The following is a 24,990-nucleotide window of genomic DNA, read 5'->3' as shown; positions in this document are numbered from 1 at the left end:
CTCCAAGTTGGCCCGTGCCAAATCTAGCATCTCGGGCATACCACCAAAAACCAGCAGGTCTGGAAAACTGGAAATGTGCCACACAAACCCTGGAAGTTGGTATGCCAATTCGTGGAGACCAAAAAGTTCATCACGACAGATGCGCTGACTATTTCGGTTGGCATACACAGTGTTTTGCACCTGTTTAAGGTTTCATGGACAATTTACAGGCATGTGTTGCACATTTTCATTGGAAGCTTCAGCTAAGGTTGATTGATAGGTTTTCGATGGGAATTGCCCATGATCTCTCTGAAGGATATTGGTGAATACCTGCTTTTTAGATGGAACGAAAACCCTCTCCGTTTTTGCATTCCCATGCTTCATTGGCACATACACTGTTTCATCCCCCAGGTAGTGCACTAAATACAAATTTGCTGCCAAATTATCGGGATCCATCAAAGTGTACACATGCTTTTTAAACATTGCTGACCCGTTGTTGTGCTTCAGTGTTCTGATGTGATAGTAGCGCTTCAGTACTTTCCCCCCGTATTTTTTTATATTGTGAAAATTTGACCCCTTTTGCTTCCAAATCATTTGGTCAAACCGAAAATCCATGCTAGAGCGTCCTTCTTTTAAACTTTTGTAAAGGTACACATCACCCCCCTTTGGCTCCAACGGTGGTTCGTGTAAAATGCTGTCTTTAAACTTTTCAGCATCGCTCAGAATGGTCTCTGCCTCTGCCAGGGTAAACTCTGTGTCTTTCTGCATGAAAGACATTTTACACCTTACCACTGTGACAAGGTAAATGATGAATCAAAATAAAAAATCTACTGTAATTGTAGACTCAGTGTTTTGTATTTTATGATGTGATGTGAAATAATAAAAGAAATATGAATTGAATATAAAGATATGTAATGTGTTTTTATTGTCCAATATGCAAATGTAATGTAATGATGTAAAAGGATGCAATAGACAATGTATGTATACACTGCCTACTACTCAAAATAGCCTTTAAAAAGACTGTTGATGAATAAAAAAAAATGTTCAATCAAAATAGCCTTTAAAAAGACTGTTGATGAATAAAAAAAAAGTTTGATCAAAATAGCCTTTAAAAAGACTGTTGATGAATAAAAAAAAATGTTCGATCAAAATAGCCTTTAAAAAGACTGTTGATGAATAAAAAAAAAGTTTGATCAAAATAGCCTTTAAAAAGACTGTTAATGAATAAAAAAAAATGTTCGATAGAAGGACACGGTCACTTCACGCACGATGAAGACAAGCTCCTGCAGTTTGTGAAAGGGACGAATGAGGTAAGTCTGTGCTGCCAGGCTGTCTTAAGTTCTCGCCAATTTCAAATGACAACATTTAATGTCATTGGACCATCAACATGTTTCTAATGTCTGTGGTTGGCCAAAGAACTGACCAATCGCTAAGCAGCGGCCTTTACCGTTGGTCTCTACGCTTTAACCCTTTAACCAGTAAAAGTGATTAGCTTAGTGGTTAGTAGCCTAGGCTAGCTTCATAATGCAATGTTATACCATCATGCATTGCAGTCGCGCTGAAAGAAACGGGGGGGGGGATTGCGGTGAATGGACGGAGGAAGAAACACATTATAAACAGATATTCAAGTACAATTTAAAAAAAAAAGAATAAAAAAAGCTAAAACAGAATTAGACATAAAAATACAAGTATTAAAAAAGTTACAGTTCATGAGAAGTTTGGTGATGATTGATCGTTGTTTTGGAACATTAAGCTGATATGGACCCTTTTCACGTGACGTCACGACAAACGCGGCCGCCATTTTGGACATGTACTACCAGTAGTTTACCACAGCCAGCATTGAGGAACGGCAGCAAAGAAAGTGTTTATTTTCAGCAAGACTTCCATCATGCCACTATATTGTTGTGCACCTGGATGTAGTAACCATCAACAAACAAGGCAAGGGTTATCATTTTATCGGATCCCGACGGAGAAGATGGATAGCGGCCATTAACAGATTGGCAGCCCTCGGCATACCAGCGCTTGTGTAGTGACCACTTTGTTGGAGGTAAGACGAATAAAATTAGCCAGAAAAGGCATTACATTGCTGTTAACATTCTGTGGCGGCGAGTGTGTAACCAAATAGGCTAAAATAACCCATTGTAACCTCTTTGTTCTTCTGTAGTAGCTATTAGCTAACGACATTAGCTAGCGTTGTGTTCCTTTGCTGTTGGTAGACTGTAGGACAGATCAGAGGCAGTGTCCTACAAACAGGGCCGTAACTACCATTGAGGACACCGAGGTCATGTCCTCTGCATTTTTTTTCCCCACGGTATTTTTTTTTTCACTCAGAAATGTGAAATTAATATATGATGAAAATCGTTCTGACTTTGATCGGTGGAAAATTCTAAATTCAGCTTGCATCCCCCTGTTCTCATTTGTTTGTCTAAAAATAAAGTCCACATAATCATTTTTAAACGAAGCTGAAATATCCGACATTGGAAACATTTCATATTAGTCAGCCTCGCGATAGTAGAAGCACCACGGGATATACAAGAGTTGAGAAGTGTTCTCATCAAGGTCCGACTCCGCAGCCAGTCAGTTTGTCAATTAGTCGTGGAATCTGAAAATTGACATAAGATGAAGAAGTCTACTACACTAAAACAAACCAAACTCAGCTCTGGAAAGTCAACAAGTGAGAGAAAAAGAAAGAGGGAAGAAGGTGAGTTAATTTTGCCAGTCTTATGTGCCGGAATGCTTATGATCATTAACAGTGCAATTTTAATTAGCATTTCAAGCAACAACAGTTGAAGCCGCTTAGCTAGATAGGATTTTCGTTTTCCAGGCGGCACAAACTCTTTTATTCTCTCTCTCGATTTGATTTGGTGCGTTTCAGATCAGAAAAGGCTGGACAGTCGTGACCTGTTGTTTATGAAGTTATTGGGTAGCTACTGACGAGACTTGAGCTATTTTGCTAACTTACCAGACTATAGGCTAACGTGAACACAAGACACTATTGTTTTGATCATTGGTTGTATTTTCGAACGGAAATGAAAACGGGTAGCAAACTTATTATGTTCACATTTTATTTACAACATGATGTACCACCTCTGACTGCTTTCTGTCAATCATGAAGAGCCCAGCCGCGTTCACAGCTCCTCCTCCGATCACCAGCTGGAGATGAGCCTCCTCTCGGGAAGTCTTGTCCCGCCCCTCTTATTGACTCCCATCTCCAGTGAGGCTCAGGCTCCGAATGTGGCGTTTTAGTCGGTTTTGTCCAATAACCGTCTAGTATTTTGCTATTGAAAAGGGCATATATTTTTTAAAAAGCAATTGAAGTCCATTCAGGCTTGGCTAGATTGCGTTGTCACTCACTCACACTCCATCACTCACTCACTCACTCACTCACTCACTCACTCACTCACGCACAAAATACTTTTGTGATCGTGCAATTTTGAATTTGTTAAAATAAACATGTTCACCTACATGAACCCCCTCCTTGAACTGCCACCTTATTGTGGTGGAGGGGTTTGTGTGCTTGAATGATCCTAGGAGCTATGTTGTCGGGGGCATTATGCCCCTGTCAGGGTTTCCCAAGGCAGACAGGTCCTAGGTGACAGGCCAGACTAAGAGCAGTTCACCAAAACCCCTATGGAGAAAAATCCGAGGACCGTGACGTCGCCCGGGATGACGCAGCCGGGGCCCCACCCTGGAGCCAGGCCCGGGGTTGGGGCTCGTATGCGAGCGCTTGGTGGCCGGGCCTTTGCCCATGGGGCCCGGCCGGGCTCAGCCCGAAGAGCTGACGTGGGCCCGACCTCCTGTGGGTTCACCACCCACAGAGGTAGCAGTAGGGGACTGGTGCAATGTGGATTGGGTGGCAGTCGAAGGCAGGGGCCTCGACGACCTGATCCCCGGACACAGCGGCTGGCTGTTGGGACATGGAATGTCACTTCGCTGGGGGGGAAAGAGCCTGAGCTTGTGCGGGAGGTTGAGAGGTACCGGCTAGAGATAGTCGGGCTCACCTCCACGCACAGCTTGGGCTCTGGAACCCAGCTCCTCGAGAGGGGCTGGACTCTCCACTTCTCTGGAGTCGCCCGTGGTGAGCGGCGGCGGGCTGGTGTGGGCTTGCTTATAGCTCCCCAGCTCAGCCGCCATGTGTTGGAGTTTACCCCAGTGAACGAGAGGGTCGCCTCGCTGCGCCTTCGGATTGGGGAGAGGGCTCTTGCTGTTGTTTGTGCCTATGGCCCAAATAGCAGTATAGAGTATCCGGCCTTCTTGGAGTCCCTGGGAGAGGTACTGAGGAGTGCTCAGACTGGGGACTCCATTGTGTTACTGGGGGACTTCAATGCTCACGTGGGAGATGACAGTGACACCTGGAGGGGCGTGGTTGGGAGGAACGGCCTCCCCGATCTGAACCCGAGTGGTGTTTTGTTATTGGACTTCTGTGCTAGTCACGGTTTGTCCATAACGAACACCATGTTCGAGCACAGGGGTGTCCATAAGTGCACGTGGCACCAGGACACCTTAGGTCGGAGGTCAATGATAGACTTTGTAGTCGTTTCATCTGATCTCCGGCCCTATGTCTTGGACACTCGGGTGAAGAGAGGGGCTGAGCTGTCAACTGATCACCACCTGGTGGTGAGTTGGATCCGCTGGCGGAGGAGGAAGCTGGACAGACCTGGCAGGCCCAAACGTATGGTGAGGGTCTGCTGGGAACGTCTGGCCGAGCACTCTGGCGGGGAGGTCTTTAACTCCCACCTCCGGGAGAGCTTTTCCCAGCTTCCGAGGGAGGCGGGGGACATTGAGTCTGAGTGGACCATGTTCTCTACCTCCATTGTGGACGCAGCTGTTCAGAGCTGTGGCCGCAAGGTCTCCGGTGCCTGTCGTGGCGGCAATCCCCGAACCCGGTGGTGGACACCAGAAGTAAGGGATGCCGTCAAGCTGAAGAAGGAGTCCTATCGGGCCATGTTAACCTCCAGGACTCCCGAGGCAGCTGACGGGTATCGGCAGGCCAGGCGTGCTGCAGCTCGGGCAGTTGCGGAGGCAAAAACTCGGAACTGGGAGGAGTTCGGGGAGGCCATGGAGAAGGACTATCGGTCGGCCTCGAAGAAATTCTGGCAAACCGTCCGGCGCCTCAGGAGGGGGAAGCAGTACTCTGCCAACACTGTTTACAGTGCGGGTGGGGAGCTGTTGACCTCGACTGGGGACATTGTCGGGCGGTGGAAGGAATACTTTGAGGATCTCCTCAATCCCACCGTCATGTCTTCCACTGAGGAGACTGAGGCTGATGACTCAGAGGTGGACTCGTCCATTACCCAAGCCGAAGTCACTGAGGTGGTTTGCAAGCTCCTCGGTGGCAAGGCACCGGGGGTGGATGAGATCCGCCCTGAGTATCTCAAGTCTCTGGATGTTGTGGGGCTGTCTTGGTTGACACGCCTCTGCAACATCGCGTGGCGGTCAGGGACAGTGCCTCTGGAGTGGCAGACTGGGGTGGTGGTCCCTCTTTTTAAGAAAGGGGACCGGAGAGTGTGCCCCAATTATAGGGGAATCACACTTCTCAGCCTCCCAGGGAAGGTTTACTCCAGGGTACTGGAGAGGAGAATTCGACCAATAGTCGAACCTCGGATCCAGGAGGAACAATGCGGTTTTCGTCCTGGTCGCGGAACACTGGACCAGCTCTATACCCTTCATAGGGTGCTCGAGGGTTCATGGGAGTTTGCCCAACCAGTCCACATGTGCTTTGTGGATCTGGAGAAGGCATTCGACCGTGTCCCCCGTAGTATTCTGTGGGGGGTGCTTCGGGAGTATGGGGTTCGGGGCTCTTTGCTAAGGGCTGTCCGGTCCCTGTACGAACGGAGCAGGAGTCTGGTTCGCATTGCCGGCAGTAAGTCAGACCTGTTCCCAGTGCATGTTGGACTCCGGCAGGGCTGCCCTTTGTCACCGGTTCTGTTCATAATTTTTATGGACAGAATTTCTAGGCGCAGCCAGGGGCCAGAAGGAATCCTATTTGGGAACCACAGGATTTCATCTCTGCTTTTTGCGGATGATGTTGTCCTGTTGGCTTCTTCAAACCAGGACCTTCAGCATGCACTGGGGCGGTTTGCAGTCGAGTGTGAAGCGGCTGGGATGAGAATCAGCACCTCCAAGTCCGAGGCCATGGTTCTCGACCGGAAAAGGGTGGCTTGCCCTCTCCAGGTTGGTGGAGAAGTTCTGCCTCAAGTGGAGGAGTTTAAGTATCTCGGGATCTTGTTCACGAGTGAGGGAAGGATGGAGCGTGAGATCGACAGGCGGATCGGTGCAGCCTCCGCAGTGATGCGGTCGCTTTACCGGTCCGTTGTGGTGAAGAAGGAGCTGAGCCAAAAGGCGAAGCTCTCAATTTACCGGTCGATCTACGTTCCGACTCTCACCTATGGTCATGAGCTTTGGGTAATGACCTAAAGGACAAGATCGCGGATACAAGCGGCCGAAATGAGTTTCCTTCGCAGGGTGGCTGGGCGCTCCCTTAGAGATAGGGTGAGAAGCACAGTCACTCGGGAGGAGCTCGGAGTAGAGCCGCTGCTGCTCCACATCGAGAGGAATCAGCTGAGGTGGCTCGGGCATCTTTTTCGGATGCCTCCTGGACGCCTCCCTGGGGAGGTGTTCCAGGCATGTCCCCCCGGGAGGAGGCCCCGGGGAAGACCCAGGACACGCTGGAGGGACTATGTCTCTCGGCTGGCCTGGGAACGCCTCGGTGTTCTTCCCGAGGAGCTGGCCGAGGTGTCTGGGGAAAGGGAAGTTTGGGCTTCCCTGCTTAGACTGCTGCCTCCGCGACCCGGTCCCGGATAAAGCGGAAGAAGACGAGACGAGCCGAGACGAGATGTTCACCTACATGTTCATCTTGTTGGGCTTGTGATTTTGACTCGTTTCCAAAATGTATGAAAAGTCACCATATTAGGACTTTTTTTTTTGGCAAATAAGATGTATCGCAATGTTTGACCTGAGTATTTGAAAAATCCTGGTTACGGCCCTGCCTACAAACAGCGCTTAATTTGAGGGGGAGCAAGCCAGAGCGCGCTCCGGAACCTCGGGCGTTGGCTCCGGCAGCTATTTACACTGGATCCAGTGATCCGACACCTCTCTTGACTATGTAACAAAAAAAAAAAAAAAACGATTGTCTTTAGGCTTGCCATCCTTCCACTTGCGAGTGGTAAGTGATCTGCGCTGGGATCACACACACAGCGGCTCAGTCCCGAATGGTGGCTCGTGCACTTCACTCGCGCGCTGTGTGAGCTGCGCAGGGCCGGAGTGCACACCCTCCAGAGGGCACTCGCTGTTCAGGGCGGAGTGATTTGGAGCACAGGATGCCTGCGGAGCCGAGCGTATCCGTGTATTGGTGTTGCTGTGTGCAGACGAATCGTGTATTGGTGTTGCTGTGTGCACACTAATCGCTTTTAAAAACGTTAATCTGATGATCCGCTGATACGGTCTAATGTAAACATGGGCTAAGTGTTCAAAACAAGAGGAACATGTATTTGTCTCTTAAATCCAGGCCGTTCCCTGTAATCTCTAACAGCGGTTGGAGAAAGTAATGGCAAATAGCGAGTGCACAAACCATAGAAGGTAACTGTACACAGCGCCAGGGCAGTGTGATGGTATGTCTACTTTTAGATTGTGTTAGCTTATCAATGAACACACTCGTCACTCGACGAGTTTCACGTCTTTACGACGGATACTTAAATGTGTGTTAGGTATTATTGTTGCAGTCTAAGCAGTCATTGTAGCAGCTCGATGAGCGAGAACCGAAAGGGTCTGTGCTAGACCCCGAAGCCGTTTGTTTTCAGGATAATGGCTGGCTGATGAAATTATTGGCTGGCTAGCTGACTCAGCCAAAACCTTAATGGCTGCTGCAGCCACCAAAATGTTTATGGCTACAAATGGCTGATACTGTTTCTTCACGCCTATGGTCTACGTTCAATTGATTATAAGATGCAGTGTACTGGTTACACAGATACATAGGCTATTTCCACAACACAGTTTGGTTAAAAAACTGATTGTACTACAACAAATGGTGTATTTATGATAGCATTTATTGATTATAAGTTATTTATTTATTACATTTATTTATTATAAGTACTTAGATGTATTATTATTCTCTCTCTCTCTCTCTCTCTCTCACACACACACACACACACGGGTCATTTAACGTGAAATCATATTTACCACAGGTCCCCTGGTCTCTTACTTCATTGTAAATATAAATCTAGCAAGATTGTAGTTCAATGCTAATAATAAGCTAGTCTGGATTGTTCGAGGAAGGCATCTAGCTATCTACTCTCACTAGCAATGACCAGTGAAGGACTGGCAGCTATCTTACTACGATGAAAGTAGAGTGGTGGAGTACTTTTTTATTTTTATCAAATCTCGAAGTATGTGAAACAAACAAACAAAAAAAATACCTTTACACTTTCCCTCAGCAGCGGCAAAGAATGCAGCCATCTCGTCGATATCGGAGTCGATTGATGCTCTGGGTGGGTTCCCGGGTTCCCCAGTGTATCGTGGTAACGGTGTGAGGGGCGGGAAGCCAGACAGGTAGTCACAACGGCAAGCTTGTGGTGGCTCTCTGTGCTGTGATATCAGTTCTAAATCTCTACAGTGTATGCCTATACGTCTCTATTGTGTTACTACTAGTGTGTACAGTTGATCATGTTTGTGTCACTTTTCTTGTAGCTCATGATGTGGATAAACCCATTATTTGATGTACACAATTCTTAGTGGCTCAGCCAAATTTTATTAGATAGCGGCTCAAATTGGCTTACAAAATTATTGGCTGGCGGCGGCTCAAATTCTAAATGGCGGTTTTAGCGGCGCCTGGCGGCGGCTTCGGGGTCTAGTCTGTGCCATAAACCGTTATTTCTGTACGGCATTGCTAATGTGTCGTTACTGTTGTTATTTCTCCCTCTGCTCGCCCTGTAAATGCCCTACGTCGCTGGATAGCGAAGGTGTTTTCTGCATCTCGCTCCTTTTTCTTGTATGTTCTCCGTTTGTCGCCTTCCTCGCATTCAAACCAATTCGAGCCGAAGTCCGCTACATGTCCAAAATGGTGGTCGCGTTTACGAAGGTCACGTGACTGAAAAGGGTCTCTAGTGGGCGCCTATGTAGAGAAAAAAGTTTCATGTTGACTGCGTCCACAAAAATGGGATTTCGGCATTGATTTTCATAGAGATGGGAGACGGTATGAGTAGAGATGTGCAGGAGAAGTTTGATACTGATTGGTCGCCGTTATCTGACATTAACCTACGTTAAGCTTTTTCCTCCCCATAGACGCCTATGTAAATGAAAAAGCTTAACGCAGACTACGTCCATAATATTTGGATTTCTGTTTTGATATTTAGTGTGGTCGTAGTGTGTATGACAAGAGATGTTCATGAGAAGTTTGGTGATGATTGATCATTGTTTTGGAACATAATCATGTCTGAAAAAAAGTCTCTTTTCAGTGGAACAGCCATTTTTGCTCATTTTCGACCCTAAGATTTGCTACAAAATGCACATTTATGAACCAAAGTAGTCAAATTTTGAAATGCAAGGTAGAACTGATAATGTTTTATCATATGAGACCATAAAACGGTTTTAGAAATCTCAAAATGTAAACAAAACACGTCCGGACAAAAAAAAAAAAACGCTTTCTGTGAAATTGACTCATATACAGAACTGTACAGTGTTCACTCACTTGAGGATTTTCATATGCAAGAATAAAAATCACTTTTTCACTAAACAACATTCACAAAAAAATGTGTTTGCAATTAATTGGGATCCACTGTTTTTATCATTTCAACCGCGCATCAGACCCTCGGCCAACTGAAAATGTCTTTCATGCACTTTTCTCCCTCATGAGAATTTTGAAAAGTTGGTAAGTATGTATTATTTGCACTAACATTTTAATATTGAATAAACAAATCAAAATTGTGTATAATTACCTTACATCCACGCTGTGGGAAAAGTTTTGAGTGAAAATTAAAACTAACTTGGAGTGAAAAAGGTGAAATAATGTGTGATGAAGTTGGCAGAGACTCTGAGGTAAAGTGAGAGGAGGCGGGAGGGGTCAAGCATCACTGCCGCCTCACAGACTCACTTTCAAAAAAAAAAAAACTCCCACCACTCCCCCTCTCTCTAGCTTTTGTTTTGTTTTCACTGAGTAACCATTTTGATTTGTAGACTAGAGCCGTGATTTAAACTGCTGTTTCTTCGGATGTAACTAAAACAAACTGAAATAAAAACCGCCCCTTCTTTTCTCCTCAGAAGGTTTAGCCTCTGATGCTAACCTTTTCGCCACAGCTTTCATACCGTGCGCATGCGCATCCAGGAAGCAACAGATGGCGCGAGGCCCCGTTGCCACGGCAACCTTCGTCACTCCGTCGCACGTGCAGTGACACCATCACCACTCACAGGCTTATTATGGGGAAAGAAATGAGCTGGGTTGTTTTTTCTTCTTCCCCATGTTTATTTACTTTAAAAACACACACACCAAACTGATGATCAGGTGCATCTTTACGCTCGATCACGGAGGCTGCCATCTTTCAACTCTTTGTTTGAAGCGAGCTTACGTACAGCTATCTAACAAGCGTGTTCATTGGTTGTTATAGAGCGATGGGCCAATCACGTACCTCGTTTCATCGCAATGACGGAATTACTGAAAGTCGGAATGAATAGGATATCTCATCTCATCTCATTATCTCTAGCCGCTTTATCCTTCTACAGGGTCGCAGGCAAGCTGGAGCCTATCCCAGCTGACCACGGGCGAAAGGCGGGGTACACCCTGGACAAGTCGCCAGGTCATCACAGGGCTGACACATAGACACAGACAACCATTCACACTCACATTCACACCTACGGTCAATTTAGAGTCACCAGTTAACCTAACCTGCATGTATTTGGACTGTGGGGGAAACCAGAGCACCCGGAGGAAACCCACACGGACACGGGGAGAACATGCAAACTCCACACAGAAAGGCCCTCACCGGCCCCGGGGCTCGAACCCAGGACCTTCTTGCTGTGAGGCGACAGCGCTAAGTCCCGAGATTAATTAGGGTAATTATTATGGGTTTAACATAAAAAGCGCGCTCTTCTCGTGACAGCTCCTTCACTTCACGAGGGTCACCTTCCCGTAAACAAATTACGAGGATAGCCTTCCCGTGTTTTTACACGAGGTTTAACCAATCTTCCCGTGGCTCTTCCACGAGGATCGCCAAAAAACATCCCGCAAACAAAAGTCTACGAGGATCCCCAAAATAAAAGCATCCCGTGCCTCTACACGAGGATTACAATAACATAACCAAAATAATAAACAACTGGGTTTTTCTTTTTCTATTACTACCAACCAGGCGGAAGTCTAACCAATCAAATTAATCAATTAAAATAATTTACTCACCTGATTGGGAGTAATCCCCGTACGGGCCACCAAATTGTTAGGGTCCACCCAGTCGGAAACGGTTAATCGGTCAACTTACTTCTCGGGACCCCCGCCCTCGTACCACCCAGACGTCTGGGACGGAACACCGCAAAAAAACAGCGAACCAGAGATCGGTTTCACTGCTGTTTAATCGCAGTATTCTCGCCAAAGATGAAATATCACAAACACCTTTTATAACAAATTATAATCTCTCTAAACAGCTATTGTGTCTGTCGAATGTGTGTGTTTGTATGTGACCTCAGAGAGGGGTGTGTGTGTGTCTATGGGAGGGTGTGAGTGAGTGACATCATTTTGACATCTGTGTCTATGTGTGTGTGAGCAGGTCACATTTTAATTACATCACTGTTCTGATGGTATGTTCAGATGTATGTGTGTGTGGTTGACTTGCGAGCAAGTGAGCAGCTTGATCTTGGGGCAGGTCAAATAATCATAACAGAATAACATATTTCTGATCATATGACATGATAGCAAGGTACAAACATTGCTTACGCACATACGGAATCTTTCAACAAAGATATGTTATAAGAAAATAAGAACAAACCTAAACAAGGACAGTCATACGAAACATAAACAAAGAATATGTCTGGCAAAACAAAGAAATGCTCCTTCACCAGAGAAAGGTCAAACAGGATTCAGGATTAAACTCATGAAGTCTTAACATTAGAATCATAAAGTCTTAACAACCCTAAATTATATTCTGTAATTATAAAACTAACTTAAAACTATAAAACTAACTTAAATCATTGAATGCATCTTAGATCTAACTTTTAATTCCCAATACACATTGGCTATGGTTGTGTGTGATATCAAAGGCCATTGTGAGTGTGTGTGATATCATCGCAGACCCTGTCGCCATTCAGACACATCTCATATCAAAAATACACATTTCATATCAAAATAAACAAAATGTTCCCAAACAATGTCTAGCCGAGACATAAGGTCATTTTAACTGACAGAAATTAATCCTTAATTTTGTCACAAATATATTACTGCCTTCTTGGTCAAGAATAATACTTATATAAACCTAACAGCGAAAGTGGGTGGACATCACGTGATGTCGTTAGGCGGCGCAAACAGTGACATCAGTGAGCTTTTAAGCGGTAGTCTCACGACCCGGATAGTAAACAATAAACATGGAGGACATGGAGTCGTTAGTGTTGCTGGTCTTGGTGCTGTGGCTTGTTGTCACCGACAACGCCAACAGATACTGGCAAGAGCGTATAGATGAGGCGAGGCACATAAGGCTTCAGAAAGAGAGGGAACTTCTTCAATTCCTTCTCAGTGAAGACGATGAGGACACAGACGATACGGACTGTGTACGAAATCTTCTTTGTCGTAATTCTTCTTCTTCCGGGTTTACGGTGTTTACAGATGGTGGTTTAAGATCCCAGCGTGCTCACGGGGCGTGTGTGGGCATGTGAGGACACTCCTCCTCACCAATCAGTGCACAGGGGAGTGTCTCCTCACGCCCCTAGCCCCACTCGGCTCGGTTGGGCTCACTTCAGCCCCACTCCAAAACCGTGCGAGTTTTGGGTGCTGAGTAAGGCTGAAGTGAGCTCAGTCGTGCTGCTCTGAGGTAGTCGAAACGCGAGCCGTGTTGGGCTGAAGTGAGCTGAAAAAGGGTAGTGGAAAAGGCCCATTAGTATCACCATCCAGAGAAAGAACTTTAGCAGAGGTATCTTTGTAAAGTACTTCAATTGCTCATACTACTTTCTTGGGGATTCCGTGTGTAATCAGGATATCCATAAGCTAATCTCAGAGGACATGATGAGATGATCAACCTCACTTCATTCAGAGGCCAATACTCTGCCTCTCCAGCACTCAATGGTGGAGACAACCGTCAGTACACTATAGAGGACAATGGTAGTCATGACCTAAATGGAGTGACCTCGTGTGGCTCTGCTGTGCTCTCTGGATATGATGCACTAGATTCTCTACCTAGTTATGACTTTTATGCCAACACAGAGGGTTTTGAGAGAATGAAAAAATTACAACCCTCTCTCTTTCAACTTCACTCCAACCAGGAGGTAGATGGTACTCGATCATGTTGGGTATGAATTTGTTAAAAGTGTATTTTCATGTGAGCTTTAACATGAGAAATAGTATTTATATAAGGTAATTTTAAAACACTTTCATCTTGTAGGATGATAGCTCCCACCTCTGTATGAGGAGATGAGTGGTAACAAAGAGAACCCTGATGATGAAGAGCCTGCAGAACCTCCTCCAGAGCCCACTCGCTCTGGGCGCAGGGGGTCATGGTAAGGGGTAATTAAAGCTCATCGACAGTGTAAAATATTCCTAATAAGAATCATAAGAATATTACTGTGCGTACTACATTATATGAAATTCCCATGCTGAGCATTGGGGTTGGAATAAATTGCAGTCTTTGCTGATGAGACTATAATTGAAAATTCTATTATCCTTGGCTTTTTGGATACTTTTGCATCAAACCAATTATTATGCATGTACTTAAATAGTGAAAACAGCCTTCATGAGCTCAAGATTGCTTGTACAGGAACAGAACCTGACTTTTAACAGTTGTCTTGTAACTTGGAACATCTGTGATTTTGTCCAGCAGATTCGCTGTATGCTCAACTTCTGGGGAGTGATTCTGTACCTGAGGCTTCCTTCGATCACATCTCAAGCTGGAATTGGTACATCAGCCATTTTTTTTTTTTTAATTCCAGCAACCCTGACTCAAGCTTAGTTTTGTAAGCAAATGGGTGCTATGATTGTATGAGTATTGGGTTAAAGTTAGGGCACTTAATTTCGAAAGTGATGTGTATGTGTAAGAACTATGACTGAATTATAAAACATCCAAATTATGTCCCTGAATCCTTTTTTTTTATTTCAAATTATAATTCTCAAATATATCAAAATAACCTGACTAAAAGTACATCAGGATCCATTACCTGTAGCCGCTTATCCTGTGCAGGGTCGCAGGCAAGCTGGAGCCTATCCCAGCTGACTACGGGCGAGAGGCGGGGTACACCCTGGACAAGTCGCCAGGTCATCGCAGGGCTGACACAGAGACACAGACAACCATTCACACTCACATTCACACCTACGGTCAATTTAGAGCCACCAGTTAACCTAACCTGCATGTCTTTGGACTGTGGGGGAAACCGGAGCACCTGGAGGAAACCCACGCGGACACGGGGAGAACATGCAAACTCCACACAGAAAGGCCCCTGTTGGCCACTGGGCTCGAACCCAGAACCTTCTTGCTGTGAGGCGAGTGCTAACCACTACACCACTGAACACAGCACCAGATTTTTCCAAAAAAAAAAAAAGAAAATATTTTATACTCTATTTCAAAGGGTATTCTGGTCTGTTCCATTTGGGACACTTATGTTGGTAACTTGTTTGAATATAAATGGAGTTTTTCTTGTTCCTAAGGTTTGACTTGGATTATTATCCTGCTTTCCTCCTGCATCACTGGGATCACTGGCCTCTCTACCTTTGCTGTTGCTACCAATGGCAAAGTCAAAGGAGGCAGGGCTTTTACTCATTTTACTCAGCATATCTCCATTATGTGGTAACACAATACAAACCTCTCCAGAAACTTTCATAATTTTCTCCTTAATTCTTCCCCAGGTGGCACTTATTTCCTGATCTCACGCAGTTTGGGTCCAGAGCTGGGAGGATCCACTGGACTGATGTTTGTGTTTGCTAATGCAGTGGCTGTAGCTATGCACACTGTAGGCTTTGCTGAGACTGTACAAGTGCTAATGCAGGTGGACTTAAAATATCGAATCACTGAGTTTCCTATTCCTGTTGGAACAATATTTGTGTTAAACTGTCCTTCCAATGGGGGTGGCACGGTGGTGTAGCGGTTAACACTGTGGCCTCACAGCAAGAAGGTCCTGGGTTCGAGCCCAGCGGCCGGCGAGGGCCTTTCTGTGTGGAGTTTGCATGTTCTCCCCGTGTCTGCTTGGGTTTCCTCCTGGTGCTCCAGTGTCCCCCAAAGACATGCAGGTTAGGCTAATTGGTGGCTCTAAATCGACTGTAGGTGTGAATGTGAGTGGTTGTTTGTGTCTGTGTCAGCTGTGTGATAACCTGGCAACTTGTCCAGGGTGTACCATAGTCAGCTGGGATAGGCTCCAGCTTGCCTGCGACCCTGTAGAACAGGATAAGCAGCTACAGATAATGGATGGATGGATGGATAGATGTCCTTCCAATGTTTATCCAATGTTAGGAGAATGGAACAAGCATTGTAGACCCCCTCAGTGACATCCGCATCATTGGTGTCACCTGTCAGCTGGCAATTTCTTTCGCTGGTATGAAGTGGGAGTCCAAGGTCTGTGTCAGAATGAAAGAGCATTATGCTTATGAATTTCTCAGCCTGACCTGAGCAAGCTGTATTGTTAATCAATTCATCAGGCCCAGGTTTTGTTCTTCTTGGTTATCATGGTTTCCTTCGCAAACTACATTGTTGGTGCCATCATCCCTGCCACTCCTCAGAAGCAAGCTAAAGGCTTCTTCAGCTACAGAGGTCAGGGTATGGCATGATTGTGGATTATATGATTTTTCTCAACACACACACACATACACAGTGGCATGCAAAAGTTTGGGCACCCTTACTGAAAATGTCTGTTACTGTGAATAGTTAAGTGAGCAGAAGATGAACTGATCACCAAAAGGCATAAAGGTAAAGACGACACATTTATTTTCAGCATTTTCTGCTAGATTTGTGTGTTATTTTTGTTTTGTACAATTGGAGAGTGAAAAAAGAAAAGGAATGCCATGCAAAAGTTTGGGCACCCCAATACATTTGAGTTCTCAGGTAACTTTTACCACGGTTCCAGACCTTAATTAGCTTATTGAGCTGTGGCTTGTTCAAATTCTTCGTTAGGAAAGGTCAGATGATGCAGATTTCAAAGCTGTATAAATTCTCTGACTCCTCAAACTTGTCTCTAAAATCAACAGCCATGGGCTCCTCTAAGCAACTCCCTCGCATTCTGAATAATAAAATATTTGATGCTCACAAAGCAAGAGAAGGCTACAAGAACATAAAGTGTTTTCAGGTAGCTGTTTCCTCAGACTGTAATATTATTAAGAAATGGCAGTTAACAGAAACAGTGGAGATCAAGGTGAGGTCTGGAAGATAAAGAAAACTTTCTGAAAGAACTGCTCGTTAGATTGCTAGAAAGGCAAATAACAAACCCTGTTTGACTGCAAAAGACCTTCAGAAAGATTTAGCAGACCCTGGAGTGGTGGTGCACTGTTCTACTATGCAGCGATACCTGAACAAATATGACCTTCATGGGAGAGTCATCAGAAGAAAACCTTTCCTGCGTCCTAGCCACAAATTTCAGGGTCTGAAGTTTGCAAATGAATATCTAAATAAGCCTGATGCATTTTGGAAATAAGTCCTGTGGACTGATGAAATCAAAATAGAACTTTTTGGCCACAATGTGCAAAGGTACGTTTGGAGAAAAAAGGGTGCCAAATTCTAGGAAAAGAACACCTCTCCAGCTCTGGGTGTGGATCGATCATGCTTTGGGGTTGCGTTGCAGCCAGTGGCACAGGGCACATTTCACTGGTCGAGGGAAGCATGGATTCAAATAAATACCAGCAAATTCTGGAAGCAAACATCACACCATCTGTAAAAAAGTTGAAGTTAAAAAGAGGATGGGTCCTACAATAAGACGATGATCCAAAACACACCTCAAAATCTACAATGGAATACCTCAAGAGGCACAAGCTGAAGGTTTTCCCCTGGGCCTCACAGTCCCCTGACCTAAACATCATTGAAAATCTGTGGATAGATCTCAAAAGAGCAGTGCATGCAAGACAGCCCAAGAAACTTGTAGAACTGGAAGCCTTTTGCAAGGACGAATGTGTGAAAATCCCCCAGGTAAGAACTGAAAGATTATTAGCTGGCTACAAAAAGTGTTTACAAGCTGTGATACTTGCCAAAGTGGGTGTTACTAGGTACTAACCATCCAGGGTGCCCAAACTTTTGCTTCGGGCCCTTGTCCTTTTTTGTCATTTTGAAAATGTAAAAGATGAAAATAAAAATTTTTTTTTAAGTTTTTGCTTATATAAAGGGAATGAGTCATCTTTAACTTTGTCTTGGAGATCATTTCATCTTCAACTTGCTTAACTGTTCACAGTAACAGCAATTTTGACCAGGGGTGCCCAAACATTTGCACACCACTGTGTGTGTGTGTGTGTGTGTGTATATATATATATATATATAGGCAGCACGGTGGTGTAGTGGTTAGCACTGTCGCCTCACAGCAAGAAGGTCCGGGTTCGAGCCCCGTGGCCGGCAAGGGCCTTTCTGTGCGGAGTTTGCATGTTCTCCCCGTGTCCGCGTGGGTTTCCTCCAGGTGCTCCAGTTTCCCCCACAGTCCAAAGACATCCAGGTTAGGTTAACTGGTGACTCTAAATTGACGTGTGAATGGTTGTCTGTGTGTCAGCCCTGTGATGACCTGGTGACTTGTCCAGGGTGTACCCCACCTTTCGCCCGTAGTCAGCTGGGATAGGCTCCAGCTTGCCTGCGACCCTGTAGAACAGGATAAAGCGGCTAGAGATGATGAGATTTTATATATTAGTGCTGTCAAGCGATTAAAATATTTAATCGCGATTAATGTCATGACTGTCATAGTTAACTCGCGATTAATCGCAATTTAATCACACACTTTTGTCACATGAAAAACCATTGTAAATTCTCTTATCAGCATAAAGTGAATGGGCTTGCTCACCGTTCGAACTACGGGGGTACTCGGGGGATCCGAGATCCCCTGAAACAGACATGAGATCCCTTGAAAACATGATTTGGGAAATGTTGGGGGGTCTCTAAAATATTGGCAAAATGATGTTTATTGACATAGCAATCGTGTGTAACGGGAAGCGTTTGCATATCCGAAGTGAGCGCACGATGGAGATCCGCGCTCTGAGACAAGCGCAAGCACCCCCCCAAGGGAAAAAAAAAGGGACCCCCCCCCCCCGAAAATATCGGCATAGTTCGAACACTGGTTGTACCAATGTCTTTTTTTTTTTTAATTGCAGAGCATAACGCGTCTTGTCACAGCCACTGCAAAGTGGGGCTGGAGCCGCTGATGGGAAAACGAAACCTAAGCCGAGCACCGTGGCTCTTCGGGGGAGGGCAGAGGACTCTGGCTGTGCAGGGCGTGGCATCATGTCACAGAGCGTTAATCTCGCGATAAAAAAATTATCGCCGTTAAAATTGAGTCAAGTTAACGTGTTAATAACGCGACATTTTTGACAGCACTTTTATTTCTATATATATATATATATATATATATATATATATATATATATATATATATATATATAAAAAAGTGCACATGTCTCACAGTGTGCTTTTGCTTGTGCCTACCAGTGGATATTTTTGCAGAAAACTTCGTGCCCAGCTGGCGCGGGCCAGAAGGCAGCTTCTTTGGCATATTCTCCATCTTCTTTCCCTCAGCCACAGGCATTCTTGCAGGAGCCAATATCTCTGGAGACCTGAAGGCAAGTTTAGCTATTTCAGTCACCCATTAATTCATTTGTTCATAAGTTATGCACTCCTTTATGCTGCATATGCTCCAGCTTGCCTGCGACCCTGTAGAACAGGATAAAGTGGCTACAGATAATGAGATGAGATGAGATATCTCACGAAATCCCTTTGACACACACATGTGTCTATTTCAATTGTTTTTCTGTATATGCTTGCATATTCTAACACATTCACACACAAACACACACATCCTCATAGGACCCCAATGTGGCTCATAGGACCCACAATGCTGGTCATTTTCTGGACCACCATATCTTATCTCATCATCTCTGCAACCATTGGTAAGCGGCAGCAGCATATATTTTGGAAAAATCATATAACTGTAGTTGTTGTTCTCGTTTGATCAACACTTATGCTTGTCACTAGACATTTAAGTGCATCAAGATTGTGCCTGGAGTGGTACAGTGACACAGTGGCTAGATTTCCCAACTCATAGCTCCAGGGTTGAGCCTGAGCTTGGGTTAAATCTGTGTGGAGATTTGCATGCTCTCCATGTCCACATGGGTTCCCTCTGGGCTCTCTGGGTTCCTCCCTCTACCTACAAACATGCTCATGGTTGGGAGGAAACTAGAGTGTATATGTGTGCATGCATGGTGCCCTGTGATGGATTGGTATTCGACCCAGGGTGTATTCCTTCTTTGAGCACAGTGCGACCCAGAGTAGGATAAAGCTGAAGATGAATGAATGAAAGAAAATATTTCCTGACTGTCAGCATTTTGAAATAAGGTTGTTTTCTTTTTGTTTGTTTTTCCCCTGTATCAGGCTCATGTGTAGTGCGTGATGCTTCTGGTAATCTCAGTGACACTCTTTATCACTGGATCTGATGGTGAGGACTGCCTGGGGACTGCCTGTAAATATGGCTGGAACTTTTGTGACTGCACTGCCAACAAGATCTGCACTTACGGTATGGCCTTAGCAATTATTACCAGGTAGCCATATGTATTTCAAGTCAAGTTTATTTGTATAGCGCTTTTAACAATCGACATTGTCGCAAAACAGCTTTACAGAATTTGAACGACTTAAAACATGAGCTAATTTTATCCCTAATCTATCCCCAATGAGCAATCCTGTGGCGACGGTGGCAAGGAAAAACTCCCTCAGACAACATGAGGAAGAAACCTCAAGAGGAACCAAACTCAAAAGGGAACCCATCCTCATTTGGGCAACAACAGACAGCATGACTATAACATTAACAGTTTTAACATGAAGTCAGTTTCGTTGATGTTATAAACTCTTCATTGATGGAAACTTGAGTGCAAAACTGTTCATGACAACTGCAGTCCTAAAGGTAGCAAGTCAACTGTAGTCCTCAGCCATAAAAACATTACTTTAAGTGTCCAGAGCATCTTCCAAGTGTGACTTTCAACTGTCCATATGGGGCCGTCCTCTACAGGAGTGACGCGATGAGACTCCAACCAGACACAGGGCACCAGGATGGATCAGGCAGGTCTGAGGAGCAGAAGAGGTCAGCATCTCGATCCCAGGACCGACATGTAACTCAGAGGGACAGATGGGGGGAGGGAGGGGAAGAGAGAGAAAACAGGTTGTTAGGTATGCCCAATGTCACCTGAATAAGCAGGAACAGTATACATATTGCACTGAGTACAAGCAGGGACTCCGACAAAACTAACTATGACAGCACAACTAAAAGGGGAGAGCCAGAAGGTAACACAGGCATGAGGGAGCCCCGGGACATAAAGCAGCAGCCACTACACCGTCAACAAACTCGAGTGAGCAAGCGAGTGGGGGACTGACTGCATCCATACTGTACATCCCAGTTTACCAAAACACTCCATGTCTGAGGACCCTCCAGATCTTCTCCTTTACCTCATAAACACCATTAACAAAAGACTTGACTAAACAGATATGTTTTCGCCCTAGACTTAAACGCTGAGACTGTGTCTGATTCCCGAACACTACTTGGAAGGCTGTTCCATAACTGTGGGGCTTTATGGACTTTAACTGTATTTAACAGTTATTCCATGAAATCGAGTCGTATATAAGCTGATAGCCGATGAGGTGTGTAGCACCAAGTTGGCTTTAAGCCATGCACACTGAGACTGAGTGGAATAACTGTTTTATTATAACCTCATTCACTGGATTTTGAGAAACAGAGCATTTTTTAAAATTTGATAAATAAAAACATTACACAAAACATCCGATAAAATCATTTCTGTTTAGAATGTAAACAAACCGGTGAAATGACCGTAGCAATTTGTGAAAAAAGCTTGTCAAATACTTTCATTCTGTATTTTGGTACTTTTTTTTTGTATTTTTGGGGTTTTGTTTTCAAGTAGAGTTTTTATTTCGTCCTCAGTTAGTTCAGCAACACGCTCTGCCATTTTGTTTGTTGCAATTCACGGCATATGAGTTGATAGCCCAGTAGTAAAGTAGCCAATTAGAGTATGCGATTGCTCATATCCAGTGAATGTGGATAGAATTATTAACGATCTACTTTGAGGCTATTGACTGCAATATTAGAATGAAAGTTGAAGCTTTAGAACCTGATCCGTTTGAGCATATAAAGTGTACAGATGTAAGAGAGCTGGACAGATTAAAGTACTAAAGCCCTGCGTCAGTTATTTCTTTAGATAGAGATGAAGCAAGAGCTAAATCCCACTGGCACCACTGTAGTCAAATGGCATAGGTAATGTAGGAAACCATTAACCAAAGTGAAAACAGACCATTGATGAAAGAAGTAGAAAAAAAATCATTACAGATTAAGAACAGATTCCTGTTCTTGGCTGCAGGAGTGGAACCCAGTGTGGTCTTCTACTGTTGCATGCTGAGATGCTTTTCTGCTCCACCATGGTTGTAAATAGTTACTATATCCTTCCTGGCAGCTCAAAACAATCTGGCCATTTTCCTCTGAGCTCTCTTATCGACAAGACGTTTCCACCCACAGAACTGTCGCTCACTCAGTGTGTATATATCTCATCTCATTATCTCTAGCTGCTTTATCCTTCTACAGGGTCGCAGGCAAGCTGGAGCCTATCCCAGCTGACTAGGGCGAAAGGCGGGGTACACCCTGGACAAGTCGCCAGGTCATCACAGGGCTGACACATAGACAACCATTCACACTCACATTCACACCTACGGTCAATTTAGAGTCACCAGTTAACCTAACCTGCATGTCTTTGGACTGTGGGGGAAACCGGAGCACCCGGAGGAAACCCACGCAGACACGGGGAGAACATGCAAACTCCACACAGAAAGGCCCTCGCCGGCCTTTCTCGAACCCGGACCTTCTTGCTGTGAGGCGACAGCGCTAACCACTACACCACTGTGCCGCCCTCTACGTGTAGTTCCAAGTGTAAATGTGATGTCTTATCAATGGAATCAAATTATAAATGTAGTAAACTTTGTCTTCATCTAGCATCTTTGCAAGGACAAGTTGTATCCAGGGATTGACTTTTTTTTTTTTGGAAAGGCCTACGGAAAGAACGATGAGCCATACAGAAGCTCTCTTTTAACGTACATCATTGCTGTCAGCTTCATTCTCATTGGTAAGCATAAATACTAAAATATTTCAGAAGCACTAGCTCCGTGGCAGCTCATCCATAGGTGCTTGTGGGGCAGAGCCCTCCTGTATACTTCTATCAGCTGTTCAATAAATGTTAAGCTTCATAAAGTCCTTCTTTACAACTCCATACATTTTAAAATTCTGTTGCCTCTTTTGAATGAATGATGTTTTTTTAATGCTGTTTGAAAGATATAAGCCATTGTTCCACTGATTTTGTCACCTTTCTTCATCTTTACCTTTCCTTCCTATATGTTGCGCAAATGTGGGACAGCATGCTCACTGCCCCATTTAGCCCTGTGGAGTTATTCCTGCAGGTGGCACGGTGGTGTAGTGGTTAGCACTGTCGCCTCACAGCAAGAAGGTTCTGGGTTCGAGCCCAGCGGCCAGCGAGGGCCTTTCTGTGTGGAGTTTGCATGTTCTTCCCGTGTCTGTGTGGGTTTCACTCCTCAAAGACATGCAGGTTAGGTTAATTAGTAGGTGTGAGTGTGAATGGTTGTTTGTCTCTGTGTCAGCCCTGCGATGACCTGGCAACTTGTCCAGGGCCTCTCGCCCATAGTCAGCTGGGATAGGCTTCAGCTTGCCTGTGACCCTGTAGAACAGGATAGATGGATGGAGTTATTCCTGCACCTACTGGTCAAAAACAGGAACTGCAACTAGTGCTAACAGAAACCCATTGGGGCAGGAATTACTCTGCCCAGTGCAGCAGACAGGACAAGTAATGATGGGATTGCTAGCATTGTGGTTTTTATGCCAAATTGGGATAGTTTAAAAATACTTCGTGGCCACCAAAATTTTGTTTTTATGCAAATAAATGGAAGAAAAGCAAAGGCAAAATGCAAGGGTGTGTCAGTACAGACACACTATGCAGTACAGTGTGTCTGTACTGCACAGGACTATTTTTTTATGTATATACATATTTATGATATACATATTACAAAAATTGGAAGAGGGAAAGGGGGATTATTTAGTGGATAATTTCTACACATTTAAAATGTGGGTTACTCTAAAAATTCACGAGATAGTAGCTTAAGTCGTATTTGACAGTCCATCCATCCATCCATCCATCCATCCATCCATCCATCCATATTCTGCCACTTGTCCAGGTTGTGGGGGTAGCAGCCTAAGCAGAGCTGCCCAGATTTCCCTCTCTCCTGCCACCTCCACCATCTCTTCCGGGGGAATACCGAAGCATTCCCAGGCCAGCTGAGAAATGTAATCTCTCCAGCGTGTCCTGGGTCTGCCCTGGGGTCTCCTCCCAGTGGGGCATGCCCAGAGAGCCTCCCCTGGGAGGCGTCCAGCGGGCATCCTAACAAGGTGCCCGAACCACCTCAACTGATTCCTTTTGATGTATTTGACAGCTTAAATTTGTTTGAGTCTATGTTGTTCTTCCCCACAAAATCTATGGTTACAAGCTGCTTCTGCACTAACTTCTGATTTACTACAATCTCTATGTGCACCTAAGAAATAAGTAAGATAGACTGACATTTCCCATCCAAAATACATTTTAGCTGAGCTGAATACTATTGCTCCTATCATCTCCAACTTTTCCCTGCACTCCAATCAACTTCAGCTGTTTCCATGCCTCCATCACCAGCTCTCCAGGTGAGAATGGAAACTTTTCATCTGCAATTCAATTTATTTATAAATAATAAAATGTGTAAAGAATAACACTAGTATGGTATCTTGGTGGATAATGGCTGAGGCTCCTTTCAATGCAGTCACATATATAGTCTCATCTCATCTCATTATCTCTAGCCGCTTTATCCTTCTACAGGGTCGCAGGCAAGCTGGAGCCTATCCCAGCTGACTACGGGCGACTTGTACACCCTGGACAAGTCGCCAGGTCATCACAGGGCTGACACATAGACACAGACAACCATTCACACCTACGGTCAATTGGTCACCAGTTAACCTAACCTGCATGTCTTTGGACTGTGGGGGAAACCGGAGCACCCGGAGGAAACCCACGCGGACACGGGGAGAACATGCAAACTCCACACAGAAAGGCCCTCGCCAGCCCCGGGGCTCGAACCCAGAACCTTCTTGCTGTGAGGCGACAGCGCTAACCACTACACCACCGTGCCGCCCCACATATATAGTAACTTAATAATTAACTCAACAATTGCAAGGCTAACATGTGTTATTTCCCATCTATGTGGACAGGTTGGCGTCCCTCATTTCGGTTTTACAGCAACTGGCCGTCTCTAGTGGGCGCTGTGGTGTCAGTGGTCATCATGTTCTTGCTTACCTGGTGGGCCTCTCTCATTGCCATTGGGATAGTGCTCTTCCTATTGGGATACAGTATATGCTCTACCAGAAGCCTTGTAAGGCAACCATGCATTCCAACCCATGATAAAAAAAAAAAAAATACTGATTACATGGTGTGACGACTTTGAGTGCTCACAGAAGCCGCGCTTAGAGGCGTGGTTTCATCTAATTAAGGTTTCATCTAATTAAGCCGCGCTTAGAGGCGTGGTTTCATCTAATTAAGGTCGCACCTGATTGGTTCCTGTTTAAAAAGGAACAGGTTGA

General features: G+C 45.0%; 1 protein-coding gene across 1 annotated transcript; it reads left to right on the top strand.

Annotated features, from left to right (window-relative positions):
- Positions 1 to 1,284: 1,284 nt before the first annotated feature.
- On the top strand, positions 1,285 to 24,990 carry LOC132888293 (solute carrier family 12 member 3-like). Its single transcript, XM_060924364.1, is given in 18 exon segments — positions 1,285 to 1,289; positions 13,164 to 13,455; positions 13,556 to 13,640; positions 13,643 to 13,662; positions 13,983 to 14,058; positions 14,804 to 14,899; positions 15,002 to 15,141; positions 15,603 to 15,704; positions 15,788 to 15,899; positions 18,759 to 18,893; positions 19,154 to 19,216; positions 19,698 to 19,744; positions 19,746 to 19,850; positions 22,312 to 22,441; positions 23,967 to 24,015; positions 24,017 to 24,060; positions 24,622 to 24,759; positions 24,980 to 24,990. Coding segments are annotated over 18 exon segments (1,650 nt in total).

The sequence above is a fragment of the Neoarius graeffei genome, chromosome 6 (genome assembly GCF_027579695.1).
Source record: "Neoarius graeffei isolate fNeoGra1 chromosome 6, fNeoGra1.pri, whole genome shotgun sequence".
Taxonomy (NCBI): domain Eukaryota; kingdom Metazoa; phylum Chordata; class Actinopteri; order Siluriformes; family Ariidae; genus Neoarius; species Neoarius graeffei.
Note: the sequence above shows the minus strand (reverse complement) of the source record. Positions and strands in the feature narration are given on the sequence as shown.